The following is a 26,789-nucleotide window of genomic DNA, read 5'->3' on the forward strand; positions in this document are numbered from 1 at the left end:
ACTCACTCACCACTCACTCACCACTCACTCACTCACCACTCACCACGAGTGAGTGGTGAGTGGTGAGTAACGATCTGGAGGAGGTGGAGGTGGACATCAGCTTCAGGAGGAGGCACAGCGAGATGGTGAAGAGAATCACTCACCACTCACTCACCACTCACTCACCACTCACCACTCACCACGAGTGAGTGGTGAGTGAGTGGTGAGTAACGATCTGGAGGAGGTGGAGGTGGACATCAGCTTCAGGAGGAGGCACAGCGAGATGGTGAAGAGACTCACTCACCACTCACTCACCACTCACTCACCACTCACTCACCACTCACTCACTCACCACTCACTCACCACTCACTCACCACTCACTCACCACGAGTGAGTGGTGAGTGGTGAGTAACGATCTGGAGGAGGTGGAGGTGGACATCAGCTTCAAGAGGAGGCACAGCGAGATGGTGAAGAGACTCACTCACCACTCACTCACCACTCACTCACCACTCACTCACCACTCACTCACCACCCACTCACTCACCACTCACCACGAGTGAGTGGTGAGTGGTGAGTAACGATCTGGAGGAGGTGGAGGTGGACATCAGCTTCAGGAGGAGGCACAGCGAGATGGTGAAGAGACTCACTCACCACTCACTCACCACTCACTCACTCACTCACCACTCACTCACCACTCACTCACCACTCACTCACCACTCACTCACCACTCACTCACTCACCACCCACTCACTCACCACTCACTCACCACTCACTCACCACTCACTCACCACTCACTCACCACTCACTCACCACTCACTCACTCACCACTCACTCACCACTCACCACTCACTCACCACTCACTCACTCACCACTCACTCACCACTCACCACGAGTGAGTGGTGAGTGGTGAGTAACGATCTGGAGGAGGTGGAGGTGGACATCAGCTTCAGGAGGAGGCACAGCGAGATGGTGAAGAGACTCACTCACCACTCACTCACCACTCACTCACCACTCACCACTCACTCACCACTCACCACGAGTGAGTGGTGAGTGGTGAGTAACGATCTGGAGGAGGTGGAGGTGGACATCAGCTTCAGGAGGAGGCACAGCGAGATGGTGAAGAGACTCACTCACCACTCACTCACCACTCACTCACTCACCACTCACTCACTCACCACCCACTCACTCACCACTCACCACGAGTGAGTGGTGAGTGGTGAGTAACGATCTGGAGGAGGTGGAGGTGGACAACAGCTTCAGGAGGAGGCACAGCGAGATGGTGAAGAGACTCACTCACCACTCACTCACCACTCACTCACCACTCACCACTCACTCACCACTCACCACGAGGGAGTGGTGAGTGGTGAGTAACGATCTGGAGGAGGTGGAGGTGGACATCAGCTTCAGGAGGAGGCACAGCGAGATGGTGAAGAGACTCACTCACCACTCACTCACCACTCACCACTCACCACTCACCACTCACTCACTCACCACTCACTCACCACGAGTGAGTGGTGAGTGGTGAGTAACGATCTGGAGGAGGTGGAGGTGGACATCAGCTTCAGGAGGAGGCACAGCGAGATGGTGAAGAGACTCAGACACTCCAGCAGAGCCGCGTCCTGTGGGTACAGGGAGGTGATGGGGTGATGGTGGTTGTTGTGGTTTTTGTGGTAGTTGTGGTGGTTGTGGTGGTGGTTGTGGTGGTAGTGTTCGTGGTTGTTGTGGTGGTGGTTGTGGTGGTGGTGGTGGTTGTGGTGGTGGTAGTTGTGGTAGTGGTTGTGGTGGTGGTAGTTGTGGTGGTGGTGTTAGTTGTGGTAGTGGTGGTGGTTGTGGTAGTGGTGGTGGTTGTGGTGGTTGTTGTGGTTTTAGTAGTGGTGGTAGTTGTGGTGGTTGTTGTGGTTGTTGTAGTGGTAGTGGTGGTGGTAGTTGTGGTGGTGGTAGTAGTGTTAGTTGTGGTTGTGGTGGTAGTTGTTGTTGTGGTGGTTGTTGTTGTGGTGGTTGTGGTGGTTGTTGTTGTGGTATTGGTAGTTGTGGTGGTAGTGGTTGTGGTGGTTGTTGTGGTTGTGGTGGTAGTAGTTGTGGTTGTGGTGGTAGTGGTAGTGGTGGTTGTGATTGTAATTGTTGTGGTTGTGGTGGTAGTTGTTGTGGTGGTAGTTGTTGTGGTTGTGGTGGTAGTGGTTGTTGTGGTTGTTGTGGTTGTGGTGGTAGTTGTAGTGGTAGTTGTTGTGGTTGTGGTGGTAGTTGTGGTTGTAGTTGTTGTGGTTGTGGTGGTAGTTGTGGTTGTGGTTGTAGTTGTGGTAGTTGTTGTGGTAGTGGTGGTAGTGGTTGTTGTGGTGGTGGTAGTTGTTGTGGTTGTAGTTGTTGTGGTAGTTGTGGTAGTTGTGGTGGTTGTTGTGGTGGTAGTAGTTGTTGTGGTAGTTGTGGTAGTTGTGGTGGTTGTTGTGGTGGTTGTTGTGGTGGTTGTTGTGGTGGTTGTAGTTGTTGTGGTAGTTGTGGTAGTTGTGGTGGTTGTTGTGGTGGTTGTTGTGGTAGTAGTTGTGGTGGTTGTAGTTGTTGTGGTAGTTGTGGTAGTTGTTTTGGTAGTGGTGGAAGTTGTTGTGGTTGTGGTTCTTGTGGTGGTGGTAGTTGTTGTGGTTGTAGTTGTTGTGGTAGTTGTGGTGGTAGTTGTTGTGGTAGTTGTTGTGGTTGTTGTGGTTGTGGAAGTTGTTGTGGTTGTTGTTGTTGTAGTTGTGGTAGTGGTGGTAGTGGTTGTTGTGGTGGTGGTAGTTGTTGTGGTTGTAGTTGTTGTGGTAGTTGTGGTAGTTGTGGTGGTTGTTGTGGTGGTTGTTGTGGTGGTTGTTGTGGTGGTAGTAGTTGTGGTGGTAGTTGTGGTAGTTGTTTTGGTAGTAGTGGTAGTTGTTGTGGTTGTGGTAGTTGTGGTAGTTGTGGAAGTTGTTGTTGTGGTTGTTGTGGTGGTGGTAGTTGTGGTTGTAGTTGTTGTGGTAGTTGTGGTGGTTGTTGTGGTTGTGGTGGTTGTTGTGGTTGTTGTGGTGGTTGTTGTGGTGGTAGTGGTGGTAGTTGTTGTGGTTGTGGTAGTTGTGGTAGTTGTGGAAGTTGTTGTTGTGGTTGTTGTGGTGGTGGAGGTAGTTGTGGTTGTAGTTGTTGTTGTGGTGTTGTTGTTGTGGTTGTTGTGGTTGTGGTGGTTGTTGTGGTTGTTGTGGTGGTTGTTGTGGTGTGGTAGTGGTGTAGTGGTGTTGTTGTTGTGGTTGTGGTAGTTGTGGTTGTAGTTGTTGTGGTAGTTGTGGTAGTTGTTGTAGTTGTTGTGGTGGTTGTTGTGGTTGTTGTAGTTGTTGTGGTAGTTGTTGTGGTAGTTGTTGTTGTTGTGGAGTTGTTGTGGAAGTGTTGTGGTAGTTGTGGTAGTGTGGGAAGTTGTTGTGGTAGTTGTGGTGGTGGTAGTTGGGGGTGGTTGTCGTGGTTGTGGTGGTAGTAGTTGTTGTGGTAGTTGTCGTGGTTGTTGTGGTTGTGGTGGTTGTTGTGGTTGTTGTGGTGGTTGCTGTGGTTGTTGTGGTTGTAGTTATTGTGGTGGTTGTTGTGGTAGTTGTTGTGGAAGTTGTTGTGGTAGTTGTGGTAGTTGTGGAAGTTGTTGTGGTTGTTGTGGTAGTTGTTGTAGAAGTTGTTGTGGTGGTTGTGGTAGTTGTGGAAGTTGTTGTGGTTGTTGTGGTGGTGGTAGTTGTTGTGGTTGTAGTTGTTGTGGTAGTTGTGGTAGTTGTGGAAGTTGTTGTGGTAGTGGTGGTAGTTGTTGTGGTTGTGGTAGTTGTGGTAGTTGTGGAAGTTGTTGTGGTAGTGGTGGTAGTTGTTGTGGTTGTGGTAGTTGTGGTAGTTGTGGAAGTTGTTGTGGTTGTTGTGGTAGTTGTTGTGGTGGTTGTTGTGGTGGTTGTTGTGGTACTTGTTGTGCTTGTTGTGGTGGTTGTTGTTGTTGTGGTAGTTGTGGAAGTTGTTGTGGTTGTTGTGGTAGTTGTTGTGGTGGTTGTGGTGGTTGTGGTGGTAGTTGTGGTAGTTGTTGTGGTGGTTGTTGTTGTTGTGGTCACCAGGACGGGAATCTCCATGGAGGACAGGGCTGGAGACTCGCACAGCGCCAGGCACAGGAGCAGCAACGCCGCTAGGAGCTCCAGCAAGTGGTGAGCGCAGTGGTGAGCGGCGCGGAAGGCACGCAGGGCCAGCCACGTGGTGGGGTGAGCATCCAGAGTCTCGTCACTCTCACCCTCCTGCACTCACCAACAACAACATCAACAACAACAACATCACCAACACCAACATCACCACCAACATCACCAACATCATCACCACCACCAACTCCACCACCAACTCCACCACCAACAACATCACCACCAACATCATCACCAACAACAACATCACCAACAACAACATCACCAACATCACCAACAACATCACCATCTCACCCTCCTGCACTCACCAACAACAACATCAACAACAACATCATCACCACCAACAACATCACCAACATCACCAACACCAACAACATCACCACCACCAACAACATCACCAACATCACAAACACCAACATCACCACCAACATCACCAACATCACCACCAACATCACCAACATCATCACCAACATCATCACCACCAACATCACCACCAACAACATCACCAACATCACCACCAACAACATCACCAACATCACCAACATCACCACCACCAACAACGTCATCACCACCACCAACAACACCAACATCACCAACAACATCACCACCAACATCACCAACATCATCACCACCACCAACATCACCAACATCACCACCAACATCACCACCAACATCACCAACATCACCACCAACATCATCACCAACATCACCAACATCACCACCACCAACAACATCACCACCAACATCACCAACATCACCACCAACAACATCACCAACACCAACATCACCAACAACACCACCACCAACATCACCACCACCAACAACACCACCACCACCACCAACATCACCACCACGGCCATCGTAAACTCACCATCTCACCAACTCACCAACTCACCATCTCACCATCTCACCATCTCACCATCTCACCAACTCACCAACTCACCATCTCACCAACTCACCATCTCACCATCTCACCAACGCACCAACTCACCATCTCACCAACTCACCATCTCACCATCTCACCAACTCACCAACTCACCATCTCACCAACTCACCAACTCACCATCTCACCAACTCCCCAACTCACCAACTCACTATCTCACCAACTCACCATCTCACCATCTCACCAACTCACCAACTCACCATCTCACCAACTCACCATCTCACCAACTCACCATCTCAATATCTCACCAACTCACCATCTCACCACCTCACCAACTCACCATCTCACCATCTCACCAACTCACCAACTCACCATCTCACCATCTCATCAACTCACCATCTCACCAACTCACCATCTCACCAACTCACCAACTCACCATCTCACCAACTCACCATCTCACAAACTCACCAACTCACCATCTCACCAACTCACCATCTCACCAACTCACCATCTCACCAACTCACCAACTCACCAACTCACCATCTCACCAACTCACCATCTCACCACCTCACCAACTCACCATCTCACCATCTCATCAACTCACCATCTCACCATCTCACCATCTCACCAACTCACCATCTCATCAACTCACCATCTCACCATCTCACCAACTCACCATCTCATCATCTCACCATCTCACCACCTCACCAACTCACCAACTCACCATCTCACCAACTCACCATCTTACCATCTCACCATCTCACCATCTCATCAACTCACCATCTCACCAACTCACCATCTCACCAACTCATCATCTCACCATCTCACCAACTTACCAACTCACCATCTCACCATCTCACCATCTCACCAACTCACCATCTCACCTACTCACCATTTCACCATTTCACCATCTCACCAACTCACCAACTTACCATCTCACCATCTCACCATCTCACCAACTCACCATCTCATCAACTCACCAACTCACCATCTCACCTACTCACCATCTCACCATCTCACCAACTCACCAACTTACCATCTCACCGTCTCACCAACTCACCATCATCAACCCTCCACCTCCACCATCACCGCCACCATCACCACTACCCTCACCATCACCATCACAACCACCATCACCACCATCACAACCACCATCACCATCGTCACTACCACCATCATCACCACCATCATCACCACCACCATCACCACCACCATCACCACCATCACCATCACCACCATCACCATCACCACCATCACCACCACCATCACTACCATCACCACCACCATCACCATCACCACCATCACCACCATCACCACCACCACCATCACCACCATCACCACCACCACCACCATCACCACCACCATCATCACCACCATCACCACCACCACCACCACCATCACCACCATCACCACCACCACCATCATCACCACCACCATCATCACCACCATCACCATCATCACCACCACCACCATCACCACCATCACCATCACCACCATCACCTGTAGATAGACGGCTGCCTCCATATGATTGATCTCCCAGGTGTCCTCCTCTTGGTTCATGGACGAGATGGGTAGCGTGCCAGCTGCCGGAGTAACATCATCATCATCAACATCATCATCATCAACATCATCAACATCATCATCATCAACATCATCAACATCATCATCAATCATCAACATCATCATCATCAACATCGTTATCATAATCAACATCATCATCATCAACATCATCATCAACATCGTCATCATTTTTCTTAGTTTTTTCGGTAAAGTCACGTCGAAGGGAAACAACAAAATAATGAAATATATTTTATTATTTAGATATATAATATATATTTTATTATTTTGTTGTTTCCCTTCAACGTGACTTTACCGAAAAAACTAAGAATATTAATTACTGCAGTCACGAAAGCTTTCAATCAAAATCGTCATCATTATCAACATCATCATCATTATCAACATCATTATCATCATCAACATCATCATCAAGTTTCAAGTTTTCAAGTTTCATGTATTAGCTGTAGCCCTGTGAGCCACGCGGCTCTTAAGTCGGGTGCGACCGCAACAAACAAAACTTGAACACAGAGAAACATCTTAAAGCGACAGCGCGTTTACAGAAACATTCTGGAATAAACCAGCAAATATTCCACGCAAAAAAAAAATATTAAAACGCTCACAATGTGGTGCAAGCCAGCAACAACAACAACCATAAGACAATTTGGATTAACCATATGTTTTCGAATCACCAAAATAAAGCTAAGAAAACAATGTAACAACAGCAATCATAGGAACTGTGATTTTAAATGTAACAATAAACGACATATATATAACACGGACGACAAAACCTGCAGCCATAGCTGGCAACACAACACTCCCAGTGTATGATGTGTGAGTGAGTCAGCAGCAGCGTGAGTGAGTGCATGATGTGTGAGTGAGTCAGTGTATGATGTGTGAGTGAGTCAGTGTATGATGTGTGAGCGAGTCAGCAGCAGCAGAGTGAGTGAGTGTATGATGTGTGAGTGAGTCAGTGTATGATGTGTGAGTGAGTCAGTGTATGACGTGTGAGTGAGTCAGTGTATGATGTGTGAGTGAGTCAGTGTATGATGTGTGAGTGAGTCAGTGTATGACGTGTGAGTGAGTCAGTGTATGATGTGTGAGTGAGTCAGTGTATGATGTGTGAGTGAGTCAGTGTATGATGTGTGAGCGAGTCAGTGTATGATGTGTGAGTGAGTCAGTGTATGATGTGTGAGTGAGTCAGTGTATGATGAGTGAGTGAGTCAGCGGCAGCGTTAGTGAGTCAGTGTATGATGTGTGAGTCAGTGTGTGATGTGCGAGTGAGTGTGTGATGTGCGAGTCGGTGTATGATGTGTGAGCGAGTCAGTGTATGATGTGTGAGTGAGTCAGTGTATGATGTGTGAGCGAGTCAGCGGCAGTGTGAGTGAGTGTATGATGTGTGAGCGAGTCAGTGTATGATGTGTGAGTGAGTCAGTGTATGATGTGTGAGCGAGTCAGCGGCAGTGTGAGTGAGTGTATGATGTGTGAGTGAGTGTATGATGAGTGAGTCAGTGAATGATGAGTGAGTGAGTGTATGATGTGTGAGTGAGTGTATGATGTGTGAGCGAGTCAGCAGCAGCGTTAGTGAGTGTATGATGAGTGAGTGAGTGTATGATGAGTGAGTGAGTGTATGATGAGTGAGTGAGTGTATGATGAGTGAGTGAGTGTATGATGAGTGAGTGAGTGTATGATGTGTGAGTGAGTGTATGATGTGTGAGTGAGTGTATGATGTGTGAGTGAGTGTATGATGAGTGAGTGAGTGTATGATGAGTGAGTGAGTGTATGATGAGTGAGTGAGTGTATGATGTGTGAGTGAGTGTATTATGTGTGAGTGAGTGTATGATGAGTGAGTGAGTGTATGATGAGTGAGTGAGTGAATGATGAGTGAGTGAGTGTATGATGTGTAAGTCAGTGTATGATGTGTGAGCGAGTCAGTGTATGATGTGTGAGTGAGTCAGTGTATGATGTGTGAGCGAGTCAGCGGCAGTGTGAGTGAGTGTATGATGTGTGAGTGAGTGTATGATGTGTGAGCGAGTCAGCAGCAGCGTTAGTGAGTGTATGATGTGTGAGTGAGTGTATGATGAGTGAGTGAGTGTATGATGAGTGAGTGAGTGTATGATGTGTGAGTGAGTGTATGATGAGTGAGTGAGTGTATGATGTGTGAGTGAGTGTATTATGTGTGAGTGAGTGTATGATGGGTGAGTGAGTGTATGATGGGTGAGTGAGTGTATGATGAGTGAGTGAGTGAATGATGAGTGAGTGAGTGTATGATGTGTGAGTGAGTGTATGATGAGTGAGTCAGTGAATGATGAGTGAGTGTATGATGTGTGAGTGAGTGTATGATGTGTGAGCGAGTCAGCAGCAGCGTTAGTGAGTGTATGATGTGTGAGTGAGTGTATGATGAGTGAGTGAGTGTATGATGAGTGAGTGAGTGTATGATGAGTGAGTGAGTGTATGATGAGTGAGTGAGTGTATGATGAGTGAGTGAGTGTATGATGTGTGAGTGAGTGTATGATGTGTGAGTGAGTGTATGATGTGTGAGTGAGTGTATGATGAGTGAGTGAGTGTATGATGAGTGAGTGAGTGTATGATGAGTGAGTGAGTGTATGATGTGTGAGTGAGTGTATTATGTGTGAGTGAGTGTATGATGAGTGAGTGAGTGTATGATGAGTGAGTGAGTGTATGATGAGTGAGTGAGTGAGTGTATGATGAGTGAGTGAGTGTATGATGTGTGAGTGAGTGTATGATGTGTGATTGAGTGTATGATGAGTGAGTGTATGATGAGTGAGTGTATGATGTGTGAGTCAGTGTATGATGTGTGAGTGAGTGTATGATGTGTGAGTGAGTCAGTAGCAGCGTTAGTGAGTGTATGATGTGTGAGTGAGTCAGTGTATGATGTGCGAGTCAGCGTATGATGTGCGAGTCAGTGTATGATGAGTGAGTCAGTGAATGATGAGTGAGTGAGTGTATGATGTGTGAGTGAGTGTATGATGTGTGAGCGAGTCAGCGGCAGTGTGAGTGAGTGTATGATGTGTGAGTGAGTGTATTATGAGTGAGTGAGTGTATGATGAGTGAGTGAGTGTATGATGTGTGAGTGAGTGTATGATGTGTGAGTGAGTGTATGATGAGTGAGTGAGTGTATGATGTGTGAGTGAGTGTATGATGTGTGAGTGAGTGTATGATGAGTGAGTGTATGATGAGTGAGTGTATGATGTGTGAGTCAGTGTATGATGTGTGAGTGAGTGTATGATGTGTGAGTGAGTAAGCGCATGATGAGTGAACCTGTGTATGATGAGTGAATGGGTCAGTGGTTGTGCGAGTGTATGATGTGTGAGTGAGTCAGTGTATGGTGTGAGTGAGTCAGTGTATGATGTGTGAGTGAGTCAGTGTATGATGTGTGAGTGAGTCAGTGTATGGTGTGAGTGAATGGGTCAGTGGTTGTGCGAGTGTATGATGTGCGAGTCAGTGTGTGATGTGCGAGTCGGTGTATGATGTGTGAGCGAGTCAGTGTATGATGTGTGAGTGAGTCAGTGTATAATGAGTGAGTCAGTGTATGATGTGTGAGTGAGTCAATGTATGATGTGCGAGTCGGTGTATGATGAGTGAGTCAGTGTATGATGTGTGTGCGAGTGTATGATGTGTGAGCGAGTAAGGGCATGATGAGTGAACCTGTGTATGATGAGTGAATGGGTCAGTGGTTGTGTGAGTGAGTCAGTGTATGATGTGTGAGTGAGTCAGTGTATGATGTGTGAGTCAGTGTATGATGTGTGAGTAAGCGCATGATGAGTGAGTCAGTGTATGATGTGTGAGTCAGTGTATGATGTGCGAGTGAGTCAGTGTATGATGTGTGAGTGAGTCAGTGTATGGTGTGAGTGAGTCAGTGTATGATGTGTCAGTGAGCCAGTGTATGATGTGTGAGTGAGTCAGTGTATGATGTGTGAGTGAGTCAGTGCATGATGTGTGAGTGAGTCAGTGCATGATGTGTGAGTGAGTCAGTGTATGATGTGTGAGTGAGTCAGTGTATGGTGTGAGTGAGTCAGTGTATGATGTGTCAGTGAGCCAGTGTATGATGTGTGAGTGAGTCAGTGTATGATGTGTGAGTGAGTCAGTGTATGATGTGCGAGTGAGTCAGTGTATGATGTGTGAGTGAGTCAGTGTATGATGTGTGAGTGAGTCAGTGCATGATGTGTGAGTGAGTCAGTGCATGATGTGTGAGTGAGTCAGTGCATGGTGTGAGTGAGTCAGTGTATGATGTGTGAGTGAGTCAGTGTATGATGTGTGAGTGAGTCAGTGTATGATGTGTGAGTGAGTCAGTGTATGATGTGTGAGTGAGTCAGTGTATAATGTATGAGTGAGTCAGTGTATGATGTGTGAGTGAGTCAGTGTATGATGTGTGAGTGAGTCAGTGCATGGTGTGAGTGAGTCAGTGCATGATGTGTGAGTGAGTCAGTGTATGATGTGCGAGTGAGTCAGTGTATGATGTGTGAGTCAACATCATCAACATCATCAACATCATCATCAACAACATCAACATCATCATCAACATCGTCATCATCAACATCATCATCATGATCAACATCATCACCATCAACAACATCATCAACATCACCACCACCATCACTACCATCATCATCACCACCATCACTACCATTATCACCACCACCATCACCCCCACCACCATCACCACCATCACTACCACCATCACCACCATCACCACCATCACCACCATCGCTACCACCATCACCACTATCACCACTACCATCATCACCACCATCACCACCATCACTACCATCATCACCACCATCACCACCATCACTACCACCATCACCATCACCACCATCACCACCACCATCACCACCACCACCAACACCACCATCACCAACACCACCATCACCATCACCACCACCACCATCACCAGCATCATCACCACCACCACCATCACCACCAACACTACCATCATCACCACCATCACCACCATCACCATCCATCACCACCACCATCACCACCATCACCACCACCATCACCACCATCACCATCACCACCATCACCATCACCACCACCACCATCATCACCACCACCACCATCACCACCACCATCACCACCATCACCACCATCATCACCACCATCATCATCACCACCACCATCACCACCACCATCACCACCATCATCACCACCACCATCATCACCACCACCATTACCACCACCATTACCACCACCATCACCACCACCATCACCATCACCACCAACACTACCATCATCACCACCATCACCACCATCACCATCCATCACCACCACCATCACCACCATCATCACCACCATCACCACCATCACCACCATCACCATCACCACCATCACCACCACCACCACCATCATCACCACCACCACCACCATCACCACCATCACCACCATCATCACCACCATCATCATCATCATCACCACCACCACCACCATCACCACCACCATCACCACCATCATCACCACCACCATTACCACCACCATTACCACCACCATCACCACCACCATCACCACCATCACCACCACCATCACCACCATCACCACCACCACCATCACCACCACCACCATCACCACCATCATCACCATCACCATCCCCACCATCATCACCACCACCATCACCACCACCATCACCACCATTACTACCACCACCATCACCATCACCACCATCACCACCACCACCATCACCACCATCACCACCACCATCACCACCACCATCACCACCATTACCACCACCACCATCACCATCACCACCACCATCACCACCATCACCATCACCACCAACACCATCACCACTATTACCACCACCACCATCACCACCATCACCACCATCACCATCACCACCACCATCACCACCACCATCACCACCATCACCACCACCATCACCACCATCACCACCACCACCATCACCACCATCATCACCATCACCATCCCCACCATCATCACCACCACCATCACCACCACCATCACCATCACCACCATTACCACCATCACCATCACCACCATCACCACCACCACCATCACCACCACCATCACCACCATCACCACCACCACCATCACCACCACCATCACCACCACCACCATCACCACCACCATCACCACCATCACCATCACCACCACCACCATCACCACTATTACCACCACCACCATCACCACCATCACCACCACCACCACCATCACCACCACCACCACCACCATCATCATCACCACCACCATCACCACCACCATCACCACCACCATCACCACCACCACCATCACCACCATCATCACCACCACCACCACCATCACCACCACCATCACCACCACCATCACCACCACCACCACCATCACCACCACCACCATCACCACCATCACCACCACCACCACCATCACCACCACCATCACCATCACCACCACCACCATCACCACCACCACCATCACCACCACCACCATCACCACCACCACCACCATCACCACCACCACCATCACCATCACCACCACCATCACCACCACCATCACCACCATCATCACCATCACCACCATCACCACCACCACCATCACCACCATCACCACCACCACCATCACCACCATCACCACCACCACCACCATCACCACCACCATCACCACGTGCTCAGCTGGTACCGTGGATAGTGGAGGGAGTTGCTGGGCGGTCAAACTCAACCATGGCGCTCCCTCGCGATACGCCACAACTACAACTACCACAACTACCACAACTACAACTACCACCACAACTACCACCACCACCACAACCACCACCACAACTACAACTACCACAACTACAACTACCACCACAACTACAACTACCACAACAACTACCACAACTACAACTACCACAACTACCACAACTACAACTACCACCACAACTACAACTACCACCACAACTACCACCACAACTACCACAACAACTACCACAACTACAACTACCACCACAACTACTACCACCACAACTACCACCACAACTACCACCACAACTACAACCACCACCACAACTACCACCACAACTACAACTACCACCACAACTACCACAACTACCACCACCACAACCACCACCACAACTACAACTACCACAACAACTACCACAACTACCACCACAACTACCACTGTGTGTCTCTCTGTGAGTGTCTCTGTCTCTTTCTGTCTCTCTGTGTCTCTGTGTGTGTCTGCGTGTGTCTCTGTCTCTTTCTGTCTCTGTGTGTGTGTCTGTGTGTCTCTCTGTGTGTCTCTCTGTGTGTCTATGTCTCTCTGTGTCTCTCTGTGAGTGTCTCTGTCTCTCTGTGTGTGTCTCTGTCTCTGTGTCTCTCTGTGTGTCTCTGTGTGTGTCTCTGTCTCTGTGTCTCTCTATGTCTGTGTGTGTGTCTCTGAGTGTGTCTCTGCCTCTCTGTGTCTCTTTGTGTCTGTCTCTGTGTGCCTGTGTGTCTCTCTGTCTCTGTGTGTGTCTCTGTCTCTCTGTGTCTCTCTGTGTCTCTGTGTGTCTCTGTCTCTCTATGTTTGTGTCTCTGTGTGTCTCTGTGGATCTCTATGTGTCTGTGTGTGTCTCTGTGTGTCTCTGTGGATCTCTGTGTGTCTGTGTGTGTCTCTGTGTGTCTCTGTGGATCTCTGTGTGTCTGTGTGTCTCTGTCTCTTTCTGTCTCTCTGTGTCTCTGTGTGTGTGTCTGCGTGTGTCTCTGTCTCTGTGTGTCTGTGTGTGTGTCTGTGTGTCTCTCTGTGTGTCTCTGTCTCTCTGTCTCTATGTGAGTGTCTCTGTCTCTCTGTGTGTGTCTCTGTCTCTGTGTCTCTCTGTGTGTCTCTGTGTGTGTCTCTGTCTCTGTGTCTCTCTATGCCTGTGTGTCTCTCTGTCTCTGTGTGTGTCTCTGTCTCTCTGTGTCTCTCTGTGTCTCTGTGTGTCTCTGTCTCTCTATGTTTGTGTCTCTGTGTGTCTCTGTGTGTCTCTGTGGATCTCTGTGTGTCTCTGTGTGTCTCTGTGTGTCTCTGTGGATCTCTGTGTGTCTGTGTGTCTCTGTGTGTCTCTGTGTGTCTCTGTGTATCTATGTGTGTCTCTGTGGGTCTCTGTGTGTCTCTCTGTCTGTGTGTCTCTCTGTGTCTCTGTGTGTCTGACTGTGTCTCTGTCTCTCTGTGTCTGTCTCTGTGTGTCTCTGTGTGTGTCTCTGTCTCTCTGTGTCTCTGAGTGTGTCTGTCTCTCTATGTTTGTGTGTCTGAGTGTCTCTGTCTCTCTGTATCTCTCTGTATGTCTCTGTGTGTCTTTCTGTATCTCTGTGTGTCTCTGTGTGTCTCTGTGGATCTCTGTGTGTCTTTGTGTCTCTGTGTGTCTCTGTGTGTCTCTCTATGTCTCTGTGTGTCTCTATGTGTCTCTGTGGATCTATGTGTGTCTCTGTGGGTCTCTGTGTGTCTCTCTGTGTCTCTGTGTGTCTCTCTGTGTCTCTGTGTGTGTCTGACTGTGTCTCTGTCTCTCTGTGTCTCTCTGTGTCTGTGTGTGTGTGTCTGAGTGTGTCTCTGTCCCTCTGTGTGTGTCTGAGTGTGTCTCTGTCTCTCTGTGTCTCTCTGTGTGTCTCTGTCTCTCTGTGTCTCTCTGTGTGTCTCTGTCTCTCTGTGTGTCTCTGTCTCTCTGTGTGTCTCTGTCTCTCTGTGTGTCTCTGTGTGTCTCTGTGTCTCTCTGTGTGTCTCTGTCTCTCTGACTCCGCTCCTCTTTCCGCACTTTGTACCGCCACGAATTAAAATCGCTCTCCCACTCTCTTTTTATTATTTCGTAAATTTTTACAACGGAAATTACTAATAAACACAGCCACAGGTAAAGCTCTCCCAGGTAGCCTCTAGCAGGGCTGTAGGGGCAAGTGCTGTTAGTAGCGAGTAGCAGCAGCAGTGTCTATGTACTACACACACCACACACAGACAAAGCTCCGTTATACAATTACATCATCCCGCATACCTATCCGTGGTGCGTTATATAATTACATCATCCACCATACCTATCAGTGGTACGTTATACAATTACATCATCCACCATACCTATCCGTGGTACGTTATATAATTACAGCATCCACCATACCTATCAGTGGTACGTTATATAATTGCATCCACCATACCTATCCGTGGTACGTTATACAATATCCCTTATTCCTATCCGTGGTACGTTTTACAATTACATCCTCCCTTATGACTATCCGTTGTACGTTATACAATTACATCATCCCTTATGCCTATCCGTGGTACGTTATATAATTACAGCATCTACCATACCTATCGTGGTACATTATACAATTATATCCACCGTACCTATCCGTGGTACGTTATACAATATCCATTATGCCTATCCGTGGCACGTTATACAATATCCCTTATGCCTATCCGTGGTACGTTATACAATTACATACACCATACCTATCCGTGGTGCGTTATACAATTACATCCACCATACCTACCCGTGGTGCGTTATACAATTACATCCACCATACCTATCCGTGGTACGTTATACAATTACATCATCCATCATACCTATCCGTGGTACGTTATGCAATTAATACGAATCCACATACCTATCCGTGTTAGGAATTACAATCGCCCTCCGGCCGACTCACCGCCCTCCCCCTCCCCGAGATTTGTTGTAACCCTCCGCACGCACAGCAGCAGCGACACAAAAAGTAGTGCCCCCCCTCTCCCCGTTAAACGCAGCGAAGTTTAACATCGGCGAGGACATTTAAAACGAAATAAACTTTTACAAAGCGGCTCCCCAACACTCGTTGCATTTCTGAAACGTTTCGGGGCGGTGAGCCATCGCGAGAGACGACGAAAAAAATAATCCGCGAAAACCCGGGGGCGGTAAATCGCCCGGCGGGAGTCGTCACAGCTCCGCCATGACGGCGAAGCAGTCTCCACCCCTTCCGGAAGAGGAAGATGGAATGGGAGTGGGGGAGCGTCGTCGCAATAAAACGGCGATACGACTTCTGGAAGATATCTACCGGAATTGGTAGACGCATCAAATTGGCTAGAAACTTTAATCCGATTTCGGAAGACTCTACCAATAGAGGTCTCCAATGACGGAGGCAACTCTTCCGATCGCAGACTACCACAAAAACAGGGACACGTCTTCCAGAAGATATCTACCGGAATTGATGGACTACGCCTATTGACGTTGCCTATCTTCTGATTTCGGTAGAGTAGCAATAAAACGGAAACACCTCGTCTGGAAGAACTCAGCCAGGGTCTACCCACTGCTGGATGGAGATCGATGTGGTGACGTCTCCTCTACCATGTGTGTGTGCTAAGCCTCGCTCATCCACCCGCCCACACAACCACCCACTCACCCACCCACTCACTCATCCACCCACTCATTCACCCACGCACTCACTCATCCACCCACCCACTCATTCACCCACCCACCCACTCACTCATCCACCCACCCACCCACTCATTCATCCACCCACCCACTCATTCATCCACCCACCCACTCATTCATCCACCCACCCACCCACTCACTCATCCACCCACCCACTCATTCACCCACCCACCCACTCACTCATCCACCCGCCCACTCATCCACCCACTCACCCAACCACTCACGCACTCACTCACCCAACCACCCACTCACTCACCCATCCACTCACCCAACCACTCACTCACTTATCCACCCACTCACTCATCCACCCACTCACCCAAACATCCACCCACCCACTCACCCAACCACCCACTCAACCAACCACCCACTCAACCAACCACCCACTCACTCAACCAACCACCCACTCAACCAACCACCCACTCACTCAACCAACCACCCACTCACCCACAGGACAGGAGGCTGCTGAGCGAGTTGAGTAGTGGAGTTGAAATCCGCGCGTTTATTTGTAATGAAGACAACAGGAGGATGACGCAACAACTCACCACCCCCTCACCACCCGCTCACCACCCCCTCACCACCCACCTCACCACTACTCACCTCACTTCTCACCTCACTACTCACCCATTCATTCGATCACTGACCCACCCACCCACCCATTCACCCACCCACCCACTCATTCACCCACCCACCCACTCATTCACCCACCCACCCATTCTTCCACCCACCCACTCATTCACCCACCCACCCACTCATTCACCCACCCACCCACTCATTCAACCACCCACTCATTCATCCACCCACCCACCCATTCATTCATCCACCCACCCACCCATTCATTCATCCACCCATTCACTCATTCATCCACCCACCCATTCACTCATTCATCCACCCACCCATTCACTCACCCACCCACCAATTCACCCACCCACCAATTCACCCACCCACTCACTCATTCAACCACCCAATCATTCATCCACCCACCCATTCATTCATCCACCCACCCATTCACTCATTCATCCACCCACCCATTCACTCACCCACCCACCAATTCACCCACCCATTCATCCACCCACCCACCCATTCATCCACCCACCCACTCATTCACCCACCCACCCACTCATTCAACCACCCACTCATTCATCCACCCACCCATTCATTCATCCACCCACCCATTCATTCATCCACCCACCCATTCACTCATTCATCCACCCACCCATTCATTCATCCACCCACCCATTCACTCATTCATCCACCCACCCATTCACTCACCCACCCACCTATTCACTCACCCACCCACCTATTCACCCACCCACCAATTCACCCACCCACCCATTCACCCACCCATTCATCCACCCACCCACTCATTCACCCATCCACCCACTCATTCACCCACCCACCCACTCATTCACCCACCCACTCATTCACCCACCCACCCACTCATTCACCCACCCACTCATTCACCCACCCACTCATTCACCCACCCACCCACTCATTCACCCACCCACCCACTCATTCACCCACCCACTCACTCATTCACCCACCCACTCACTCATTCAACCACCCACCCACTCATTCAACCACCCACTCATTCACCCACCCACTCACTCATTCACCCACCCACTCACTCATTCACCCACCCACCCACTCATTCAACCACCCACTCATTCACCCACCCACTCACTCATTCACCCACCCACTCACTCATTCACCCACCCACTCATTCACTCGCCCACCTGAAGACAAGAGGAGTGAGACAGAGGAGTGAGACAGAGTGAGGAGTGAGACAGAGTGAGGAGTGAGACCGAGTGAGGAGTGAGACCGAGTGAGACAAAGTGAGACGGAGTGAGACAGAGTGAGGAGTGAGACCGAGTGAGACAAAGTGAGACAGAGTGAGACAGAGTGAGGAGTGAGACCGAGTGAGACAAAGTGAGACAGAGTGAGACAGAGTGAGGAGTGAGACAGTGAGACAGAGTGAGACAGAGTGAGACAGAGTGAGACAGAGTGAGGAGTGAGACAAAGTGAGGAGTGAGACAAAGTGAGGAGTGAGACAGAGTGAGACAGAGTGAGGAGTGAGACAGAGTGGCAGTGAGACAGAGTGAGGAGTGAGACATAGTGGCAGTGAGACAGTGAGGCGTGAGACAGAGAGACAGAGTTAGACAGAGAGACAGAATGAGACAGTGAGACAGAGAGAGACAGAATGAGACAGAGAGACAGAGTGAGACAGAATGAGACAGTGAGACAGAGACAGACAGAATGAGACAGAGACAGTGAGACAGTGAGACAGAGTGAGACAATGAGACAAAGACAGAGAGAGGCAGAGACAGAATGAGACAGACAGTGAGACAAAGAGAGACAGAGAGAGACAGAGAGAGACAGAGAGAGACAGAATGAGACAGAGAGACACAGAGTGAGACAGAGAGAGACAGAGAGAGACAGAGAGACAGAGAGAGACAGAGAGAGACAGAGAGAGACAGAGAGAGACAGAGAGAGACAGAGAGAGACAGAGTGAGACAGAGTGAGACAGAGTGAGACAGAATGAGACAGAATGAGACAAAGACAGTGAGACAGAGTGAGACAGTGAGAGACAGAGAGAGACAGAGAGAGACAGAGAGAGACAGAGAGAGACAGAGTGAGACAGAGTGAGACAGAATGAGACAAAGACAGTGAGACAGAGTGAGACAGTGAGAGACACAGAGAGAGACAGAGAGAGACAGAATGAGACAAATACAGTGAGACAGAGAGAGACAGAGAGACAGAGAGAGACAGAGTGAGACAGTGAGAGACACAGAGTGAAACAGAATGAGACAGAGAGAGAGACAGAGAGACACAGAGTGAGACAGAGAGACAGAGAGAGACAGAGACACACAGAGTGAGACAGAGTGATAGAGAGTGAGACAGAGAGAGACAGAGACACACAGAGTGAGACAGAGTGAGACAGAGACAGAGAGACACAGAGTGAGACAGAGTGAGACAGAGAGGGACAGAGACACACAGAGTGAGACAGAGAGAGTGAGACAGAGTGAGACAGAGACACACAGAGTGAGACAGAGACACACAGAGTGAGACAGAGTGAGACAGAGACAGAGAGACACAGAGTGAGACAGAGTGAGACAGAGAGGGACAGAGACACACAGAGTGAGACAGAGAGAGTGAGACAGAGTGAGACAGAGACACACAGAGTGAGACAGAGTGAGACAGAGAGACACAGAGTGAGACAGAGTGAGACAGAGAGACACAGAGTGAGACAGAGTGAGACAGAGTGAGACAGAGAGAGTGAGACAGAGTGAGACAGAGACAGAGAGACACAGAGTGAGACAGAGTGAGACAGAGAGAGTGAGACAGAGTGAGACAGAGAGACACAGGGCTGATTTGTGACGAGGGAGGTGGTGGAGTCCGTTCCAAGCGTTGGAGCTCTCAGCTGTGGTGGACACAGAGAGACACACACACCACGTGTTACACACACACCACGTGATACACACACACACCACGTGATACACACACACACCACGTGATACACACACACCACGTGATACACACACACACCACGTGTTACACACACACCACGTGTTACACACACACCACGTGTTACACACACACCACGTGGTACACACACACACCACGTGTTACACACACACCACGTGTTACACACACACACACACCACGTGTTACACACACACACCACGTGATACACACACACACCACGTGTTACACACACACACCACGTGTTACACACACACCACGTGTTACACACACACCACGTGTTACACACACACCACGTGGTACACACACACACACACCACGTGTTACACACACACCACGTGGTACACACACACACACACCACGTGATACACACACACCACGTGATACACACACACCACGTGATACACACACACACCACGTGATACACACACACACCACGTGTTACACACACACACCACGTGTTACACACACACACACCACGTGTTACACACACACACCACGTGATACACACACCCACACACCACGTGTTACACACACACACACCACGTGTTACACACACACACACCACGTGTTACACACACACACACCACGTGTTACACACACACCACGTGTTACACACACACACACACCACGTGTTACACAAACACACACACCACGTGATACACACACACCACGTGGTACACACACACCACGTGGTACACACACACACCACGTGTTACACACACACACACACACCACGTGATACACACACACACCACGTGATACACACACACCACGTGTTACACACACACCACGTGATACACACACACACCACGTGATACACACACACACCACGTGGTACACACACACACCACGTGGTACACACACACACCACGTGTTACACACACACACCACGTGTTACACACACACACACACCACGTGTTACACACACACACCACGTGTTACACATACACACCACGTGGTACACACACACACCACGTGTTACACACACACACACACCACGTGTTACACACACACACACACCACGTGTTACACACACACCACGTGATACACACACACACCACGTGTTACACACACACACCACGTGTTACACACACACCACGTGATACACACACACACCACGTGTTACACACACACCACGTGTTACACACACACCACGTGTTACACACACACCACGTGGTACACACACACACCACGTGTTACACACACACCACGTGTTACACACACACCACGTGGTACACACACACCACGTGTTACACACACACCACGTGTTACACACACACCACGTGTTACACACACACCACGTGGTACACACACACACCACGTGTTACACACACACCACGTGTTACACACACACACACACCACGTGATACACACACACCACGTGATACACACACACACCACGTGATACACACACACACCACGTGTTACACACACACACCACGTGTTACACACACACCACGTGTTACACACACACCACGTGGTACACACACACACACACCACGTGTTACACACACACCACGTGGTACACACACACACACCACGTGGTACACACACACCACGTGGTACACACACACACACACCACGTGTTACACACACACCACGTGTTACACACACACCACGTGGTACACACACACACACCACGTGTTACACACACACACCACGTGGTACACACACACACACCACGTGGTACACACACACCACGTGGTACACACACACCACGTGGTACACACACACCACGTGGTACACACACACACACCACGTGTTACACACACACACACCACGTGTTACACACACACACACCACGTGTTACACACACACACACCACGTGATACACACACACACACCACGTGATACACACACACACACCACGTGATACACACACACACACCACGTGTTACACACACACACCACGTGTTACACACACACCACGTGTTACACACACACACCACGTGTTACACACACACACCACGTGTTACACACACACACCACGTGATACACACACACCACGTGATACACACACACCACGTGGTACACACACACCACGTGTTACACACACACACACACCCCACGTGTTACACACACACACCACGTGTTACACACACACACCACGTGTTACACACACACCACGTGGTACACACACACCACGTGTTACACACACACACACCACGTGGTACACACACACACCACGTGGTACACACACACCCACGTGATACACACACACACCCACGTGATACACACACACACACCCACGTGATACACACACACACACCACGTGATACACACACACACCACGTGGTACACACACACACACCACGTGGTACACACACACACACCACGTGGTACACACACACACACACACCACGTGGTACACACACACACACACACCACGTGTTACACACACACACCACGTGTTACACACACACCACGTGTTACACACACACCACGTGTTACACACACACCACGTGTTACACACACACCACGTGTTACACACACACCACGTGGTACACACACACCACGTGGTACACACACACACACACACCACGTGGTACACACACACACACACCACGTGGTACACACACCACGTGGTACACACACACACACCACGTGGTACACACACCACGTGGTACACACACACCACGTGGTACACACACACACCACGTGGTGTGTGAGTGTATGAGTGTGTGTGAGTGTGTGTGTGTGAGTATGTGTGTGTGTGTGTGAGTGTGTGTGAGTGTGTGTGAGTGTGTGTGAGTGTGTATGAGTGAGTGCGAGCGAGCCGCTCACTATTCGAAGGAGCGTGAGTGAAATCCGAGTCCCGTGCCACGCTGTGTGTGAGTGTGTGTGTGAATGTGTGAGTGTGTGTGAGTGTGTGTGTGAGTGTGTATGTGAGTGTGTGTGAGTGTGTATGAGTGTGTGAGTGTGTGTATGTGTGAGTGTGAGTGAGTGTGTGTGTGAATGAGTGTATGTGAGTGTGTGTGTATGTGTGTATGTGAGTGTGTGTGAGTGTATGTGTGTGTGTGAGTGTGTGTGAGTGTGTGAGTGTGTGTGAGTGTGTGTGAGTGTGTGTGAGTGTGTGTGTATGTATGAGTGTGTGTGAGCCCCTCACTATTCGAAGGAGCGTGAGTGAAATCCAAGTCCCGTGCCACGCTGTATGTGAGTGTGTGTGTGTGAGTGTGTGTGTGTGTGAGTGTGTGAGTGTGTATGTGAGTGTGTGAGTGTGTATGTGTGTGTGTGAGTGTGTGAGTGTGTATGTGTGAGTGTGTGTGTGAATGTGTGTGTGTGAGTGTGTGTGAGTGTATGTGTGTGTGTGAGTGTGTGTGTGAGTGTATGTGAGTGTGTGTGAGTGTGTGTGTGAGTGTGTGAGTGAGAGTGTGTGTGTGAGTGTGTGTGTGTGTGAATGTGTGTGTGTGTGAGTGTATGTGTGTATGTGTGTGTGTATGTGTGAGTGTGTGTATGTGAGTGTGTATGTATGTATATGTGTGAGCATGCCCCTCACTATTCGAAGGAGCGTGAGTGAAATCCAAGTCCCGTGCCACGCTGTGTGTGAGTGTGTGTGAGTGTGTGAGTGTGTGAGTGTGTGTGTGAGTGTGTGAGTGAGTGAGTGTGTGTGTGAGTGTGTGTATGTGTGAGTGTGTGAATGTGTGAGTGAGTGTGTGTGCGTGTGTATGTGTGTATGTGTGTATGTATGAGTGTGAGTGAGCCGCTCACTATTCGAAGGAGCGTGAGTGAAATCCAAGTCCCGTGCCACGCTGTGTGTGAGTGTGTGAGTGTGTGTGAGTGTGTGTGAGTGTGTGTGAGTGTGTGAGTGAGTGTGTATGAGTGAGTGTGTGTATGAGTGAGTGTGTGTATGAGTGAGTGTGTGCGAGCCGCTCACTATTCAAAGGAGCGTGAGTGAAATCCAAGTCCCGTGCCACGCTGTGTGTGAGTGTGTATGAGTGTGTGTATGAGTGTATGTGTGAGTGTGTGTGTGAGTGTGTGTGTGTGAGTGTGTGTATGTGTGTGAGTGTGTGTGAGTGTGTGAGTGTGTGTGTGAGTGTATGAGTGTGTGTGTGTGTGTATGTATGTGAGTGTGTGAGTGTGTGTGTATGTGAGTGTGTATGTGTGTATGAGTGTGTGTGAGTGAGCCGCTCACTATTCGAAGGAGCGTGAGTGAAATCCAAGTCCCGTGCCACGCTGTGTGTGAGTGTGTGTATGTGAGTGTGTGTGAGTGTGTGTATGTGTATGTGAGTGTATGAGTGTATGTGTGAGTGTGTGTATGTGTGTATGTGTGAGTGTGTATGTGAGTGTGTGTGAGTGTGTGAGTGAGTGTGTGAGTGAGTGTGTGAGGGTGTGTGTGTGTGAGTGTGTGTATGTTTGAGTGTGTGTGAGTGTGTGTGTGAGTGTGTGAGTGTGTATGTGTGTGTGTGAGTGTGTGAGTGTGTGTATGAGTGTGTGTGTGAGTGTGTGTATGTGTGTGTGAGTGTATGAGTGTGTGTATGTTTGAGTGTGTGTGTGAGTGAGTGTGTGTGAGTGTGTGTGTGAGTGTCTGTATGAGTGTGTGTATGTGTGTGTTAGTGTGTGTATGTGTGAGTGTGTGTGTAAGTGTGTATGAGTGTGTGTGAGCGAGCCGCTCACTATTCGAAGGAGCGTGAGTGAAATCCAAGTCCCGTGCCACGCTGTGTGTGAGTGTGTGTGAGTGTGTGTGTGTGAGTGTGTGTATGTGTGTGTTAGTGTGTGTATGTGTGAGTGTGTGTGTAAGTGTGTATGAGTGTGTGTGAGCGAGCCGCTCACTATTCGAAGGAGCGTGAGTGAAATCCAAGTCCCGTGCCACGCTGTGTGTGAGTGTGTGTGAGTGTGTATGTGAGTGTGTGAGTGAGTGTGTGTGTGTGAGTGTGTGTGTGAGTGTGTGAGTGTGTGTATGTGTGTGAGTGTGTGAGTGTATGAGTGTATGTGTGTGTGTGTGTATGTGAGAGTGTGTGTTTGAGCCGCTCACTATTCGAAGGAGCGTGAGTGAAATCCAAGTCCCGTGCCACGCTGTGTGTGAGTGTGTGAGTGTGTGTGAGTGTGTGTATGTGTGTGTGTGAGTGTGTGTGTGAATGTGTGTGAGTGTGTGAGTGTGTATGTGAGTGTGTGAGTGTGTATGTGTGTGTGTGAGTGTGTGAGTGTGTATGTGTGAGTGTGTGTGTGAATGTGTGTGTGTGAGTGTGTGTGAGTGTATGTGTGTGTGTGTGAGTGTGTGTGTGAGTGTATGTGAGTGTGTGTGAGTGTGTGTGTGAGTGTGTGAGTGAGAGTGTGTGTGTGAGTGAGAGTGTGTGTGTGAGTGTGTGTGTGTGTGAATGTGTGTGTGTGTGAGTGTATGTGTGTATGTGTGTGTGTATGTGTGAGTGTGTGTATGTGAGTGTGTATGTTTGAGTGTGTGAGTGTGTGTATGTGTGTGTGTGAGTGTATGTATGTATATGTGTGAGCATGCCCCTCACTATTCGAAGGAGCGTGAGTGAAATCCAAGTCCCGTGCCACGCTGTGTGTGAGTGTGTGTGTGTGAGTGTGTGTGAGTGTGTGAGTGAGTGTGTGTGAGTGTGTGTGTGTGAGTGTGTGTGAGTGTGTGTGAGTGTGTGTGAGTGTGTGAGTGAGTGTGTGAGTGAGTGTGTATGAGTGAGTGTGTGTATGAGTGTGTGCGAGCCGCTCACTATTCAAAGGAGCGTGAGTGAAATCCAAGTCCCGTGCCACGCTGTGTGTGAGTGTGTGTGAGTGTGTGTATGAGTGTATGTGTGAGTGTGTGTGTGAGTGTGTGTGTGAGTGTGTGTGTGTGAGTGTGTGTATGTGTGTGAGTGTGTGTGAGTGTGTGAGTGTGTGTGTGAGTGTGTGTGTGTGTGTATGTATGTGAGTGTGTGAGTGTGTGTGTATGTGAGTGTGTATGTGTGTATGAGTGTGTGTGAGTGAGCCGCTCACTATTCGAAGGAGCGTGAGTGAAATCCAAGTCCCGTGCCACGCTGTGTGTGAGTGTGTGTATGTGAGTGTGTGTGAGTGTGTGTGTGAGTGTGTATGTGAGTGTGTGAGTGTGTATGTGAGTGTGTGAGTGTATGTGTGTGAGTGAGTGTGAGCGAGCCGCTCACTATTCGAAGGAGCGTGAGTGAAATCCAAGTCCCGTGCCACGCTGTGTGTGAGTGTGTATGTGAGTGTGTGTATGAGTGTGTATGTGTGAGTGTGTATGTGTGTATGTGAGTGAGTGTGTGAGTGTGTATGAGTGTGTGTGTGTGTGTGAGTGTGTGTGAGTGAGTGTGTGAGCCCCTCACTATTCGAAGGAGCGTGAGTGAAATCCAAGTCCCGTGCCACGCTGTGTGTGAGTGTGTGTGTGAGTGTGTGAGTGTATGTGTGAGTGTGTGAGTGAGTGTGTGTGAGTGTGTTTGTGTGAGTGTGTGTGAGC

General features: G+C 49.3%; 2 protein-coding genes across 3 annotated transcripts in view; both read right to left on the minus strand.

Moving 5' to 3' along the window:
• Positions 1–1,451: 1,451 nt before the first annotated feature.
• Positions 1,452–16,950, minus strand: LOC142907966 (two pore channel protein 1-like). 2 transcript variants are annotated; one of them, XM_076058026.1, is made up of 4 exons: positions 16,104–16,950; positions 6,508–6,590; positions 4,047–4,223; positions 1,452–1,598 (listed from the first exon to the last, which is right to left on the minus strand). In XM_076058026.1, exons 2-4 carry the CDS (start codon positions 6,565–6,567, stop codon positions 1,467–1,469), a joined length of 369 nt encoding a protein of 122 aa, XP_075914141.1. In that variant the 5' UTR covers positions 6,568–6,590; positions 16,104–16,950; the 3' UTR covers positions 1,452–1,466. The 2 variants fall into 2 exon arrangements, with proteins under 2 accessions (XP_075914141.1, XP_075914140.1); XM_076058025.1 differs by having other exon boundaries at positions 13,195–16,949.
• Positions 16,951–17,374: 424 nt separating this feature from the next.
• The window catches only part of LOC116958117 (arginine/serine-rich coiled-coil protein 2-like), a 49,916-nt gene continuing 40,501 nt past the window's right edge, over positions 17,375–26,789 (minus strand). Inside the window, exon 14 of the mRNA XM_076058024.1 lies at positions 17,375–20,321. Within this exon, the coding sequence (XP_075914139.1) occupies positions 20,318–20,321 (4 nt within the window). The 3' untranslated portion in view covers positions 17,375–20,317. The remainder of the gene's footprint in view (positions 20,322–26,789) is intronic.

This window comes from Petromyzon marinus (assembly GCF_048934315.1).
Source record: "Petromyzon marinus isolate PM22_M1 ecotype Great Lakes invasive population chromosome 67 unlocalized genomic scaffold, UKy_Petmar_22M1.pri1.0 chr67_unloc.4, whole genome shotgun sequence".
NCBI lineage: Eukaryota > Metazoa > Chordata > Hyperoartia > Petromyzontiformes > Petromyzontidae > Petromyzon > Petromyzon marinus.

Bases quoted from the DNA above. Each gene is read 5' to 3' on its own strand.
- LOC142907966 (XM_076058025.1), bottom strand. From the start codon at position 13,237: ATGGTTGAGTTTGACCGCCCAGCAACTCCCTCCACTATCCACG. The intron at 6,591-13,194 runs GTACCAGCTGAG...TTACTCCGGCAG, and splicing joins AACTCCCTCCACTATCCACG to CTGGCACGCTACCCATCTCG. The intron at 1,599-4,046 runs GTGACCACAACA...CTGTACCCACAG, and splicing joins CCATGGAGATTCCCGTCCTG to GACGCGGCTCTGCTGGAGTG.